A 16,350-nucleotide genomic window follows, 5' to 3' on the forward strand; every position below is an offset into this window, starting at 1 on the left:
CTGCTTGTTCTTTAGGTTGACTGAAATCTAAGGTTGCAGAGATTCGGTTAGCGATTACCTTGGTAAATACCTTGTAGATGACTGACAGTAAGCTGATCGGCCTGTAATTTTTCAAGTCCTTCATGTCGCCTTTCTTATGGATTAGGATGATGTTCGCGTTCTTCCAAGATTCCGGTACCATTGCGGCCATTAGGCATTGCGTATACAGGTTTGCCAGTTTTTCAAGTACAAATTCTCCGCCATCCTTCAAGAGGTCTGCTGTTATCTGATCCTCACCAGGTGCTTTGCCCCCTTTCATTTCTTTCAAAGCCTTCCTTACTTCTTCGGTCGTTACTGGTGGGATGTCTATCTCCTCTGAACTACTGTCTCGTTCGGCATTATCCTGGATGTCCCGGCTACTGTACAGATCCCTGTAGAACTCCTCGGCCACTGTGACTATTTTATCCCTATTTGTGATGACATTGCCTTGCTTATCCTTAAGTGCATACATCTGATTTTTCCCCACGCCAAGACGTCTCTTCACTGCTTTCAGGCTACCTCCGTTCTTTACAGCGTATTCGATCCTCTCCATATTATACTTCCGTATGTCAGCTGTCTTCCGCTTATTGATTAACTTCGAGAGCTCGGCTAGTTCTATTCTGTCAGCTGCGGTAGAGATTCTCATGGTTTGCCGTTTCTTGATTAGATCTTTCGTCTCCTGAGAAAGTTTACCAGTATCCTGTCTGGCCATAGTGCCCCCGACTTCCACTGCACACTCCGTGATAATGCGTGTAAGGTTCTCGCTGGCTTCCTGTGTCGTAGGCTCGGCTTCCTCGTTAAGGGCGGAATATCGGTTCTGCAGCGCGATCCTGAATTCTTCTACTTTACGTCTTAGTGTTAGCTCATTGTAATGCTCATTGCTCATTGTCTTAGAGTTAGCTCTAGAATGTAATGCATATTAAACAAACACACTGGGACACTCATTTTCGTCTGCGCTTACTTGCTTAAACTTTAAAATTTGCAGTTCTTCATTTCAAATTTCACTTCTCCTCCGTCTTCGTAATTTGGATGTCATGTATATTATCGTGGACCGTGTGGCGAGAGAGAGACTTCATCATCACCAGCCTGTCTACGCCCACTGCAGGGCAAAGGCCTCTCCCATTATTCTCCAACTACCTCGGTCCTGTGCCAACTGTGACCAAATGAGAGAGACTTACAATCTTTCAATACACGTATACACTGCTTGCTTCGCCCCTCCCCAGGTTTCATGTTAGTGGGAGATGCCCCCCCCCCGCCTATTTCTTTTTTTTAAGGGACTCGTGCATGCCTTGTGGATTCAATGACGGTTTTGTGAGCGTTTTTAATTGCATGCCTAGCTGTCTCGTTGCGCATTTTGTGCAAGCCCGCTTTCCCCCACGAGATTGACCCCACTGAGTTCACTTGTGAGCGCCCTCCCTGCAGGAGTCGCTGGCGGCAGCCAATGCCGAGATCTCGCGCCTCGTGGGAGCCCTGGCCAGCCAGCGGTGCGAGCCGGTCGTGGAGCCGGCGTCCGAGGGGAATCCCCTGTCGGGCCTGCTGAGCGTGGAGAGGAAGCGGGTGGCGGAGCTGCGGGAGGAGCGCCTGGGGCTGCTCCGGTCCCTCTCCCAGCACCAGCACCGGCAAGACTCCCTGCTCAGGGAGCTGCACGAGGCGCAGCGCAAGGCCGAGGCTCTCGAGGCCCAGCTCCTCAAGGCCATGGTTCGCAGGAGCCAAGAGCAGACCCCGTCCCGGCAGGCTGCCGGTGAGTTCTCCCCTGTAGCTGCTGAGTGCTGCTGCTTGTTTAAAGGGACACTCAGGGGCGGAACAAGGTGGCCTGTATCAATGGATCACGGTGCCGGTAATCTAAATACAGTTAATCCTGGATATAACGAAGCTGACGAAAATTCACAATTTTTCGTTACATGCAGGTTTCGCGTTAAGGCTCACGTGAACGAAGCAGAAACGAAGCCAAAGTGCTAGACATCAATGAAGGTGAACTGATCACCCTTCAAGAATTTATTTCACAATGAAAAACTGCGCGAGTTGCGCCTGCTGACGAATTTAGGCACTAGACGGCGCTTCAAGAAGCCAAGGTCACTTTACCCCCGTATTCACAAACGTAACTTAAGTGTCCCTTTTGCCGTATGCTAAAATGTCACCTTTTCGTGAACTTGATGCTCTTCTCCGCTCTCAAAATTGTTGAGAGGGTGCTAGCTGGGACACTGTACCGGGCGGCGACATCCGTCTTTCTCGCCGGTGGAGACGGCATTTAAAATTGTGAGCTTGTCTTGAAAAGACAAAAATTTTCTTTTTCTGGCATCAGTGCTTATCACCGACGAACATACACCACAGAAGCAGTGGAGATGCGCGACTACGCTCCAACAGGCAGGCCTAGCACCTAACCGACACCACACTCGCACGTGGAAACGCACGGTAGTTTGCGGTGTGGGCGAAGTTCTCTAAATTAGTACTTTTCTCCAGCCGATTTTTCAGAAAAAGTGCAGTAAAGAATGGCTCATCAGCGTAGAGAATTCATTACATCAAGGTTAGCCGTCGCAACGCCTTCGTTACATTGAGGTAGCAAACACATGGGTTCCAATGAGTCTGGCAATGGGGAATTAAAAAAATTAATTAAATCCAGCAGTTCATTACATAGAGGTTCATTACATCCAGGTTCAACTGTGTACCATTGTTTAATAAGGCAGAAAATGTTAGAAACATGAAAACAGGTGTCGACGCTCTGTTCACTTTTGGGTACTACATTTTGTGGTGCCACAAAAGTTGTGAACAGCTAGACCTCATTGAAGAAGCATCTATGAATGTTTTCCTCAATAAACGGTACCTAAGTGGTTGAGCAGGTGAAATAAATGTAAATAGAAACTTCCCGGGAGCTGACCTAATTTAAAAATACAGCTTACACCTCTTATTCATTTTGAGACAGGCTGCTGCCCTCGCACTTCAGAGTCAGCCATCATGCTTTCAATTTCGTTTTGGAAAAGCATTGGCACGCTATTAGCGAAGTCAATGACCTACCGCGGTGAATGCCCGAGCTTCTGCTAGCAATAACCCCGGCAGGAAGCGGAAGCAGAAACAAGATGCACGGCAGGTGGTTAAGCAACCCGCCTGAGCTTCTAATTCGTTCTCTCGAGACATCGAATCGAGACATCAGTGGTGTTTGCGGCCACGGGACGTTTTCGCGGAGGGAGCTCCCTGGGCTTTCGATAGCGGCGAAGCTAGCGCGATTTTAGGGAGTGGGTGTTCTTTGGGGTGTTTTAGTAAATTGAATATTTCACCCCCAAAGGGGGGTGGGTGATGTTTCGGGGTAGGTCGTTCTCTGGTAACTTTACGGTAGTCAGATGAAAGGGTGTCACTAAATGGACACCACCCAGTCGTCATTCGTGCAGCTTGCCTGGTTCATCTTGAAAGATTGCATCAGGAGGGCCCCAACAGCTCACACACTTGAGCCCAACTTTACTGCTTGAGTTAGTCATGGGGCATCACGACAGAACTTGCACTCCACATCGTTCTTACAAGCAGCATTTACGTTACCTGGCATTTTGCTCATGTGGCATTGAGAAGACCATGAAACGTATGGGCGAATGGGATGTCTTCATGCACACACCAGAAATGGCCATGATTACACGCATGCTTTCAGCACTCACACTAGTCCAGTCGTGCCCAGCTGAGAAAAAAAGGGAGGACATGGTGCCTTCCATCGTTTATCCATAAACATGCATGCATGCATGCACACAAGCCCACATACCCATTTATGGCGTGCTTAATATCACATTTAAACAAAGCCAAGAAAGGGATTCCGTGAACTTGCAATATGTAAGCTAAGCAGACAAGCCATTTACAGTCAAACGCCTGTACAACGAATGCCTTTACTATGAAATAGCCTGTACAACGAAGCACGCCATATGGCCTGGCCAGATTCCTATGTTTCCCATGTATTGTGAACGCCACTGTAGCAAAGACCACTGCAGCGAATTTGCCTGTTTAACGAAGAAATTCATGCTTCCGCAATCGCTGAATTGTTGTTTGATAACAAATACGCCTAGCTGCACACGTGGCAGCGCGCAGCTAATAAGTGTGCCGATGACCGTGAGTCATCCAGTTCAGCCGCGGAGCTGCAGGAATCAGTAAACACGTACATTGCGTGTTGCGGCTCAGCTTTGGTTGTGACGCCGCCAATTACGTGTCGGTGGATGTCCAGTTCGTGGTTTGTTCTGACCTGACAACTGGAGACATCGGGGAGGCGATCGTAGAAAAAAAGGACACCACAAATCATAAGGCAAGCAGTGATGAAGAGCTTGTAGAGGAAGCAAGCGTTATGACTACCTGCAAAGCGGTAGCGACATTTGGCGCGCTGCAGATATATATGTCTTGTCACTCCCTGACCTCGCGCCACTGCATGCTGTGAACCTCGATAGCATCAGGTCGGCGGTTGTTGCGCATTCTGTACGTTATACTTCTGTGCAGGAGAAAATACTAGTTGACTTTTTTTCGCCTATTGCAGTTTGAATCTGACGATTGTTTCTCTCAGTATGCATATCAGCTTTATGAAGTGTGCGATGCCAGTAACAAAGGGACGCGTCGTATAACAAACAATTATCGTGGTCCCGCATGCTTTTTTATACAGGCGTTTGACTGTATTTGCAATTTGTATTTTCCTGTAAATCTCCTTAAAAGAGATCATGCTGGAATTCAAAAAAAAATGTTTGTAAATGTTCATGCGATTAAGTAAAAAGTTGGGTGAATTTAAGTGCCAGAAATTAACTGAAGAACTTTACTGATTAACTGATTGAGTAATTGAATCTTCTGCTTATACCTTACACAAGTTTTATTTATTTGACTCTGAAATTTTCTGTCGAGGCTCAGGAACTATCAAAGAAGTGACCTGTGGGTCACTTCTCGATCTGTTCCCATTTTTGCACTGATTCGTTTTGACACGTACCAACTTGCCCTATTTCAAAGCTCGTTGCATCAAAAGGTACCATCTCATATGGATGTGTCCTTCACTGGCCTCAGCCAGAAAGCGACACATGAGAGGCACAGGCCTCCATCCTGGAAGACCCCCCGACCTTCAGCGGTGGCTCTGGGGACCCCACCACCGCGCCCTTCTTGACTTTCTTCGAGAGACGGGGGCCCATGTATATTTGTAAATAAGTTATTTTTATGCCAACGGGCATTCTATCGGAAAAAAAAAAAAAAAAGGTACTAGCAAAAGAAGCGGTTAGTGGCCTCTTTGCCAACATGGAATCTCTTTATCCATCCTTAATTTTTTTAATACCGTAATATTTGTTTAAGTGTACCGTATACCCACCACTGGTTAGTTAGCAATGCATTCTTCCCTCGCAGCACAGTCCTGTCACAACGACGGATCCTTATTCTGTGGTCCTGCTATTTTCTTATAGGTTCGGAAAAGAAGGAGATCATCGAACATATCGGCATTGTTGATGAAAGGCATCAGGTGCTGCGGGAGACGGTGTCGGTGCCGCCCAATGTCCAGGCTAATCCAGTGTCTTCACCGGCCGCCGCAACCACTGACAGCGTCTCGAACTCCTCCGTCGCAGACTGCAAAGAGATCAAGAGTAAAAACCAGAAGGTCACATTCGACGACGGCAACACCAAAGAGAATGACCCCTCGTTGGAACAAGCAGCCGACAAGAAGAAAGATTTCAAGCGGCGTGGCACTATTGTGAAGCCACAGTTCAAAGTTGAATCTGGTGCTAAAGTTGTTACCAACGTTCCCGAATGCAAACAACAATGATACGACTTTTGTTCCTCTAGCGCCTTTGATTGCTTTTAATTATTTACTTCGTGATTTTAGCAGTTTATGTCTGACAACATCTCCTTTTAGCTTTTTATTCACGGTGGTGACTGTGTGTAGAATGACTCTAATAAAGGTGTGTGCTTGCTCTTGTACTCGCAGGAGGTTCTGTGACAGTTTTTGTGGCTTGTGCTAGGGGGTTTGAAGCAAAGTGGGAGGCCGTAGGGTATTTTGAAGGGCCAGTCTCAAGGAGCATGTTTTAGTGGGGTCATGCCATGCCACCACTCCAACGATTTCATGTGTGGTGCCTGCCCGTGCAATGTGTACTGTACACAGTAGTTCAAGTTTGTGTGTTGTTTGTTTATCGATTATTGACAGACCAGTCTCTAAGCTGCCTATCTTGGTGCCAAGGTGAAAGAAGGCAGCACTATAAGCCGCCTGACTGGGCTTTTGACACCAGACTGTGTGAGCAGGCGATGGCATTATTTTATTTATTTAAGACATACTGCAGTCCAAAGACCAAGCAGGTGGGCAGGGATTAATTACATAAAAAAGCATCAATCCCCACGGTAAATTGGTACATATTTCAGAAAACAGTCAAACAAGTGTGAGAAAACACAAGAAAAAATGAGAAACTTACAAAAAACTGAAATGATAGCAGTACACAAAGAAAAAGTAGCGGCACAGTGAATGTTTAAAATATTGCAGAAAGTACACGCTTTTCAAAATCTGACACATCACGTGCCGAAAACACATCAACAGGCAATCTATTCCACTGCTAGATTGTGCGTGGAAAGAAGGAGTGCTTAAAAAGAGTAGTGCGTGCAAAAATTGGAGTTAGATTGTGCTCATGGGTGCTTCGAGTTGAACGAGATAAGCGGGGCTGAATATAAAGTCCTGGATTAACATTAAATTGTTGGGAATTAAGCAAAAACAGAAACCTTAGTCGTGCAAGCTGCCTCCTGTTTTCCAGGGTCATTATATTGTTGTTGGCCATGAGAAGCGATGGGGAAGCTCGGCTATGGTAGCTGTTAAAAAAGAACCGGACTGCCTTTCTTTGCTCCATTTCCAATTTGTGAATGTCTTTTTTAAGGAATGGGTCCCATGCTGCGCTTGCGTACTCAAGTTGCGGCCTAACAATGGAACTATAAGCTAGCAATTTAACATGTGAAGGTGCGGCTTTTAGTTTGTGCCTGAGGAAACCGAGTTTTCTGGAGGCCGATGCGCAAATTTTGTTAATGTGACTGGACCAAATTAGTCGGCTTGTTATAGTAACTCCTAGATATGAGCACAACACAGTGCAAAATACTCTTAAAAGATATCAAAACATATACAAATGAATGAAGCAGTTACAGGGTATCAAGCACTGTGCAGCAATATAGGACAACTTGACAGAGTTAGTCAAACATGTTCACCACCAGCTTGAACGAGCGTTATTAAAAGCTAACGGACAGAAGGTAGTAAATGCAAAAAAAAAAAAAAAAACACGAAATGTTCTTCGGTGCTGAAAAATGAAATAAAAGAAAATGCAGATGCATTTTAACTGCTGAAAGAAATCCATTTTAATTTTCTAAAGGCAAGCAAAGTGTGTGTACTCTCCTTTGTGTCTAGCAGTTGAGGTTAGCAATTCAGAATGCTTGGGATGTGCCATTTTAGAATTGCATACGATATCTTGTTCTCATTTTTTTTTCCTTGCGAAGCTTTTATTTCTAAAAAGACATGATGTCTCCATATTTGTATATCTACGTACATTGTAACCTCGTTACAACAGCTTTACTTACAACAGATATTCGGATACAACATACTGATTTACAATATTTAGTCCGCATTTCTATCTTTGCCATCAATTGAACTTCTTTTACTGTGGATACTGTTACAACATACATTTGTATATAACAGACTATAGTTTGAAGGTTAACAAGTCTATTTTTGCAACTCTACAGAAATTTTCATGTGTTTGCTGTGTCTGTGCTTCTAATTTACAATGTGACCAAACGAAAACAATTTGAAACAATTAAAAATAATTGTTAATTATAAGAACTGAAATTTTTTGCTTGCCGAAAACTAGCACGGTGAAGTGCATAGTCATACACTTGCAGTATGTGTGTGTGATGTCCTGGCAGTCATGTGGTAGAATTTAAAATTTAGCAATGTTAGTGCAACACATCGGATGTGTATAATTAGTTGCCATAGTTGAAAAAAATAAAAATGTAAGCCCCCATACAGTATAGATGGTGGCTCATATTTTCTCGAAGCTTAGTAACAGCACCTTAACTTGCACTTTGCTTATATTCATGGGGAGACAATGGAAATGCAAATGTAGGTAGGTTGAAGAAGTGAAAGCACAGTACTAATAATACAGTCTAGTCCACTTATAACAATATCCAAGTGCCAAGGAAGTCCCATCGTTATAACTGATAATCGTTATAAGCGGGTTGCGAAATAAAAAGACGGAACAGAGCTCAAAACATTTTATTCGCATGCCAGCAAGGTCGTACTACTATGAATTTGCGGAAAAGAAGCCACAGTCGGTCACCTTTGTTTGCCGCGTGTGAAGCTAGCGCAAATTTTTTCCAAAAGCATCTATAGGTACTTCACCTAGCTGAGGTAAATGTCCTTGGTGGAAACAAAGTCCCCGAGGGACTGTGTCACACATTGGGCCTCCTACGAAGACACTACCTGAGTAGGCTGCGCAACCGCGTCATTAGAGTCATCACTGTTGCATTTTTGGTGCACAATATAACTGGATTCAATCGTTATATCCGATATCGTGGCACTGGAGCATTGTAATAAGCAGTTTATTTTACCATTGAAAGAATAGAAAAGTTGACGGTGCCATAGCTCTTCATCGTTATATCCGATATATTGTTATAAACGGTATCGTTATAAGTGGACTCGACTGTAGTACGAGTGAATGTAAAGATGGAGAGGGTGCCATACAGCAGTAGCAGAGACAGTAAATGGAAGAAGACTGGTTTTGTGACAGGCTTCATAGTAATGCAGACTGATGAGATCACCGAAAAACCCTTGTCATCCTCATGTTTGTTGGCTTTAAATACCAACGTGATCCAGTTGTAACTGAATCTCTAGAAAGGACTGGGATACTTTTATTGTTTTTTTTTTAGCAGTTGAAAAGCCCGAGCTCTTGTTATAACAGACATCATTCTTGATTCCATCAAAGTATGTAGCAACAGTATTTAAATTGCTCATACTTTTTTTACAGCAGACTGAAATCACGATCACTATCAGGGCCTGTTGTAATGAGGTTATACTGTATATGTGTCTCCATTTTTGTATACAGGTGAACATAAACCATCTGATTGAGCAAGCTTGAAAGCAAAGAAGCAAGCAAGCAAGCTGCCATTCCTGGCATGGTGCATGCAGTTTTGACTCACTCATGGCCAATAGTCACATATGTGTGCGTCTAGTATTGGCGGTGGCAGTCAAATAATTGCTCTGAGACATGTTGTGCATGGGGCTTCTTGGCGCCTAAGTAGAGGAGAAATGGAGAGGTTTGTAACAGAAAAGGGTTTCGCACATGGGTAACGGCCTGCAGCAGTTTTTCTTCTTTCTTTTGACACCAGTGGGCCTCCAAATCTTCCTAGCAAACAATGGGTGCTCGAGGTTAGCGCACACTTAGAAATAAAATGCAACAAAAGAACGACAGAACACTCCCTGTCTTTCTGGTGAGAAGATCACGTGAACATGTATCAAGGCCACGGTAGAGCGCGTGCGAAGCCAACTGGCAAACATCTTAAAGCACTGTAAATAAACACTTTGAAACAGTGGAGCATGCTTGTTCACTCAAACTAAGCAACATCCCGCAGATGCATCTATACTCAGGGACAACTTTCTATACTCGGGGACAACTACTTTGTGTTACTGCGCCAAAGTAGCTCCCAGTAAACTAGTTTCGGTTTCGGTGTGACGTATATGCATTTGCTACAGTTCGTTTCTTCGCATGAGCTACGTGGTTTAGTGCGCTGAACCGCAATCGCCAATCATGAAGGCATATTGGCGTCTCCTTCTGTACGTTTCATCTGATTCTAAGCAAAAGCCAACGCTTTCACTGGAGAACTCGGACCGACTTAATACATTATACCGTATACGATACCGTCGAACTCTGAATTGTCCAGAAACGCTGTCAATTTTGTCAGCGCTGCAGTTTTGAGGGCAGGCACTGATGTGTAAACTCTTCTTGAGCTGAAAACTGGGCAGCACCACGGGCACGTGTAGCGTGCTTGCCGCAGACGCGCTATACGGTTAGAGCAGCACACGCACACTACGGCGTGAAGTGAAATCCAATTTGGATCGCGCTGAGTTAGGCAGGCCCCAAGGATTATCAGTGACCCGCAGCTCAGAAAGCGTGTAGCGGAAGCTCGCACTGCAAAACCCATGAATCCTGTGCTCAATTCCCACCCCTGCCCACTCCAACATCTTTGGTGAACATCGTGCGGGCTTTCGGTTATGGTGCAGGTTTCATACCTGAGGATGGCAGTCGTGCTGCATTGGCTAAGTTGCCTATTTTCAGCATAAAGGTGTGTCAACACTTGGACGGCTGAAAAACGTTGTGCTGTCTAAACACCCGCACAGTTAATGCTGGTCGTAAAGTTTAAAAACAATTGGTCACTAAACATTTTACCAGTAATGTGGTCACTGACAGCGTGAAGTACATTGCATTGGCTAACTTTGCCAAACGCCAGTATTCCGAGCCATACTCGCATTGGTGGTTATGCCATCCCCTTTCCATATTTTTTTTTGTGTGATCACAGTTCACTCTTATACTGTTTGGCTCACTTGGCGAAAAAAGTACCATCTCCAAAACCCCGTAACCGGGCCTCTCAGCAAAATTTCAATTGGCTGCCAAACCAGGCAACAGAATTCGCATTGGCTGCGTGTAGCACTAACTGCTCATCAAAATTCCATTTGGCTGCAACAGCCTCTCTCTCTCTCTCTCTCTCTGTGCGTCTATGTGTGCGTGTGTTCGTCCGTCCGTCCGTCTAATTTTGTTCATTGTACTCTCCTTCGCTGCCTGTTCCGAACTGGAAGCTTCCTTGTTACTGTTCATGCGGCTAACGTACACTCTTTGTCACCATTGACTGCCACAAGTGCATAGACCACAAGAAATTCGAAGTACAAGCTTACCTCTCGAGCGAGGCTGAAAAAATTTATGGCTGGAGAGCTGGAGAAAGCAATTGGTTTTCTTACTTTTGTCAAATAATTTGTTCACCGTTAAACGTTATTTTGCTTGGAATTATTTGTGGGCGAGAGGGCTTTGGTATGGCCCCGAGAATTTCGTCATACTGTACGTCCCGGTGGCTGGGTGTCATGCCCAAGCAACCACGGACGTTCGTGGGATGTCCGAAATACATCCGAACATCCAATGCCCAGTTCTGCCGGCCACTGCATGTCCATATTATAAGTCAATGTTTGGATGTACATTTTCGGACGTACAGTGGACAACTAGAAACGGATGTACACGTCTGAATTACATCCGCCAGTGGACGCACAAAGTAACTACAAAGTATCAAATAAAGGCGTAAATTGATAAAAGCTACTTTGCTGTTCAATTAAGATTTTGTACATCAACACCCCGACTTGTATATTGCCCGTTTCATCTGAATATTTCTACTATTAGGCCTTATTTCCTTTTACTTTTCTGAAGCACCTCACTGTCTCCAACGATGTTCTTTTTAAGGAAGGATACATAAGAACTGAGAGCCGTTAACGAAACAAATGTGAAGGAAGTTCACTGTGTTCATGTATGCCGGTCTGGCCGGTAGTGTGTTAGTCTTGTGCGGTGTAGTGTTAGTTGAAGGAGCATAAGCTTCTCGTTATGGGATTATGGAAATTTTTACCGAACATCCAAAAATTTCGGACCTCCGACTAACGTACGGAAGGACGGAAGTGGTTAATCCGGGCGTCCCACGGACGTTCATGGTACGTCCATCGGCTCTCTAACGGACGTCGCATGGACTTCCGCTAGAGCCGGTATGGACGTACGGTGGACGGCCGACGGGCGTCCGGTTGTTGCTTGGGTGACAGGTAGCGGCGTCCGGAACACGTCGAAGGGAACTGAAAACCTACCGAGAACCGATGAGTGCCAAGAACTACCGAACCCGCCAAAGAGGTCTTTATGAGTCTTGCCTCGAAGAACACCCGTCTACCACCCAACAGCTGTAGCATAGGTCTGGCTGGGAATGGTCAAGAGCAAATGCTGAGAGCAAGCCAAGAAATGGCTTCTTGCGTAAGAGCAAATCCAGCCATTTTGGGCTAGGGAACGCTGTTGACAATGCTTTTGTCGCACTGGTCTCATAGACTGTGAGGACACTGTAAATACCCTCTCATGCGATTGTTCCGCATGAGTGTGGGTGGGCGTGTGTGTGTATATTTCTTAATTTAAGTTTATTGCACAAACAAATCCCAATATTGTTCGGAATTATAGCCTCGGTTAAACAAGAAAACAAATACAAAAAGAACAGCATACGTGACAATTGGTATCCCAAGCAACCACCGGACGTCCGTCGGCCGTCCGCCGTACGTCCGTTCCGGCTCTAGCGGACGTCCGTATGACCGTGACGTCCGTTTCAGGGCCGATGGACGTACCATGCACGTCCGTTGGACAAGGTAAATATAACCTTGCATTGGACGTCCGGTTTTAACACTTCCATACTTCCAGTCGGACGTCCGAAATCGGCTGTATTTTGGATGTTCAGTAAAAATTTCCAGAATCACAACCTAATATTCTTACCACGAATAGTACAGTACACAGCGCAAGGCTAGCGCACTACCGCGCACACGGCATACATGAACACCGTGAACTTGCTTCACACGTTTCGTTAGCGATTCTCAATTCTTATATATCCTCCCCCGAAGAGATCTTCGTTGGAGTTGGTGAAGGGCTTCAAAAAAATTTAAAAATTGGGCTTAATATTACTAATATGCAGGTGAAACTTGCAACCTACATGCCAGGGTGTTGATGCATAAAATCATTTTAATTGAAAAGCACAGTAGCTTTTTCGTTTTTGCTTTTATATCCAATTTACGCCATTATTTGGTGCTTTATAGTAACTTTTTGTGGCCGTTGGCGGATGTCATTCGGACTTGTACATCCGTTTCTAGATGTCCACTGTAAGTCCATACATGGACGTACAGTGGCCGTCCAAACTGGGCCTGTTCGGCTGTATTTCGGACGTCCCACGGACGTACGTGGTTGCTTGGGAGGGTTCACACTATAGTGAACTATAGTGAACTATAGGCAGATTTTGTAGGGGGATAAAAGTTTATCTTTCCAACAACTAAAAACTAAATGTTCAAGAAGCACATCTATTTATTATCTCCGGGAGCCTGAAAGACGGACAGTAGGGAAGGCGAAGATGTTTTGCCGTTAGCAGTTCGCATGTGCCAGGTAGAACGAAAATACACCTTTGACAGTGATGCCAAATGTTCGCAGTGCCAGCAGCGTGGTTACTTGCTTATAAATGGGGTAAATTGCCAATAATTGCGATTAAGCAGCGTCAGAAATGAATATAGGTTTCTGACACAGCTAAGGCAAGGCGATAAAGAAATACTGTTAAAATGGCAGTCTTACTCTGGTGGGAGACACAAATTAAGCTGAGAAATCTCACAATTATTTTAATGCCTTTGCAACTAACGAGTTGAACAATGGGTAAATATGAATACTATGATCACTTTTCTTTATATCAGTCGCTTTATTTTTCTAAAATATGTAAAAAACAGCCATAATTTTTTTACTTTTTTCACTGCGAACTGCTTGCTACTCAACCGTTGATCGGACATTAAAGCATGTGTTGAATGTGACGTCATTTTTCCAAGTTAGAACAAAAATAATGCAACAAATGTTTAGCTTTCTAGAATACCCAGGAATTGAGTGCCATTTTGTGTAAATATCGCAAAAATTGAGAAACATGTTTTTTTTAAATGACGTCGAAAGGTGGGCCTTTTTTCCAAATTTTCATTTTTTGTCGCACTTTACGAAGCGGTATTTTAATTTTCTGTCTAGAGCATTGAGCAGAGTATCAGATGTTCAGCAGCCCCTGCTAAATACGTCTAAAGAACGAGACAGCTTAGCCTTTGGGGCGATGTGTAAAAAAAAGAAATTTTAGAAGTGCCATTTTAGATGCGACGGCATCTCATTCACTCGCCTTGTCCCTCCATACGGCGTTGTTGTCCGTCCACACCCCTCCCCCATTCTTCTCGCCGCGCGAGCTGCGCTCTCCGCCGCTCACCCCCTCTCCTCTCCGATAGCGAACACTGTCTCGTGAGGGGCATTGGATTGGATTGGATTGACTTGGCTTGGCTTGGCTTGGATTGAATTGGATTGGATTAAAGTGGATTGTGTTGGATTGTGTTGTGTCATAGCCGCGGCAGGGGGTTAACGGCAAGTTTCACGCGATGGGAGAATCAACCTAACGGAAACAACAACGGAACCCCCTATGCGTCGCATCTACACAAGGGTTTCCGCGAGGGGAGGTGGGAGTAATTTTTGAACGACATTGCTCTCGCTAATCAAGGATGGTGTTTCTCACTAAACTAATGGTGAAGGTACAATGTTCTACACAATGTTAAAGTTTCATCTCAAACAAAAAATGGTGATGGCACCACTTTGGCTGTCCTTATCTGACACCCTTTTGCATCTTGCATCTGTTGCGGAGCTTGTCCTCTTTCTACTTTTCCTCGTAGGTAACGAGAGTAGCAGCGAGCAAAACAGTATTTTGTTATATCTTGTCTTTTTTGCATGTTGTCTTTTTGTCTTTTATGTCTTCTGCGTTGTGTCTTTTTTTGCAGTTTACAAATGACAGATGTGTCTTATGTTTCTGTGCTTTAGGGAGACTGGAAGTCCTTTCGGCAGCGCGTTGTGAAATTTATGTCGTATCCGCGCTAGGACTTGCTCCCCTTGCCGATGTTCCACATGAAAGTAGAAACTTCTGCTCATAAATATTTTGTATGTGTTGCAATTCCATCTAATTGAAATTAAAATTTTATAACGATTCATCGTCTTTGCACTGCGTTCTGACCGTAAAGCCTTCAGTGGGAACAGGTCGGGCATTGGCTGGGAAAGGGGGGGAGGGGTGCTGCTGCGGTAAGACTTCGCCCCTTCTAGCCGAGAACCCTGCGAACTCCTATGCTCACGTCTTCTTCATCAGCTGCAGCTTGAGCTCTGGCGCGTCGCACTGTTTTTTGCTGGTACCTGCACTTCTCTCACGCTACACTGTTCGCTGTCTTGCTGTGGGAGCCCGGTCCGTGAAGAAATAACCACGCTTACTTACACACAGGCCAATATATAGTACAGGTTCAAGATTACTGCCAGGTCAGCAAATGTTAATGTTCAAGATTAACATTTGCTGACGGCTCACTGATAAAATATTAACAGCATTCGACATGTCGGCACACACGCGCACTACTGATACTACAGACACATAACCATGACGGCTAACGCACATTACACTGGGTGATTATAAGCTATCTTTAATAAAAGACAGCTCTTTATCGCTAAATGTTAGTGACGGCGTGCTGACGCAGTCATCCCCCGCTTTTTTGAAGAAGTAGACTTCGATAATCTCCTTTTCCGTCTTGTTTCCTGCTTTTTTCAAGAAGGTCGCCTGGTCCAGGAATGGCGTGCAACCGCACCGCTTACAATGATACGCCAAGTGCCCGCCGCTGTTTTATTCTTTTCAACAAGCATGAACCAACTAGCTCAAAGGCATCCTATACTTAAGTATAGGATGCATTTGATTTTCGTTCCGCGACTGTATATGACAAGCGGCAACGCATAGTTAAATGAGGGTTAAAAGGTTAATCACCACCTTATAGGGTTGCCACCTTTCCCCGCAGAAAAAACCGGCCCGGGGGGGGGGGGGGGGGGGGGGCGTGTTATAGAGAAAGTTGAACTTGTGTTAAAAAACAGATGTGACGTTTTTTTTTTTTTGACATACAATGTCATATGTTGTAGCGTTTTCCTACTGAGGAATCCACATAACGTTTGTACTCAAAGTGATCCAGATTTTGGTTATTGCTCTGAATGTGCTGTAATAAAAAGTAACCGCCGTTGCTGACCGCACCGGCGGCATTTCGTGGTGTTATTCCTCCCTTTGGTCCCCTTCCGTCTGAGGAATCGCGCTCGGCCACATATTTGCTCGGATCGCGTGTCTTTGCAGAGCTTGTCGACACATTTATCGTGGTAGTGGCTGTATTGACGTTTACAAAAGGCCAAAAAAGAAATCGCTGCTGCACAATGGCCAAAAAACCGGCCAATGTCGGCCGGTTTTAGGTACAGACCGGCAACCGGCCCGCGGTCTAAAAAACCGGTCGGGCCGGTCCAAAACCGGTCAGGTGGCAACCCTACCACCTTAGCACCCACAATGCAATATAAATGAGTCCTTCTTTGCGGATGTGGGTCTCCAAATTCCAACGCGCGGAACGAGTAATCGCCAGTGCTTGATGTGCGCGGGCTATACCAAAATCATGAGCCCGTACGTGCCTTTTTTATAGCCGCAAGGCGTAGTAGGATGTGCCCTGCCGCCCTATTCAGACTCCTCGTGCTGAGGCGACGTCGGTTG

General features: G+C 45.0%; 1 protein-coding gene across 1 annotated transcript in view; it reads left to right on the forward strand.

Moving 5' to 3' along the window:
* Nucleotides 1–5,925, forward strand: part of LOC144178439 (protein Spindly-like) — a 30,690-nt gene extending 24,765 nt beyond the window's left edge. Inside the window, exons 7-8 of the mRNA XM_077706292.1 lie at nt 1,441–1,759; nt 5,415–5,925. Coding sequence (XP_077562418.1) covers nt 1,441–1,759; nt 5,415–5,770 — 675 coding nt within the window. The 3' untranslated portion in view covers nt 5,771–5,925. The remainder of the gene's footprint in view (nt 1–1,440; nt 1,760–5,414) is intronic.
* The last annotated feature ends 10,425 nt before the right edge of the window (nt 5,926–16,350 follow it).

Source organism: Haemaphysalis longicornis, unplaced genomic scaffold (genome assembly GCF_048455015.1).
Source record: "Haemaphysalis longicornis isolate Haplotype H1 unplaced genomic scaffold, Haemaphysalis longicornis Haplotype H1 scaffold_4, whole genome shotgun sequence".
Taxonomy (NCBI): domain Eukaryota; kingdom Metazoa; phylum Arthropoda; class Arachnida; order Ixodida; family Ixodidae; genus Haemaphysalis; species Haemaphysalis longicornis.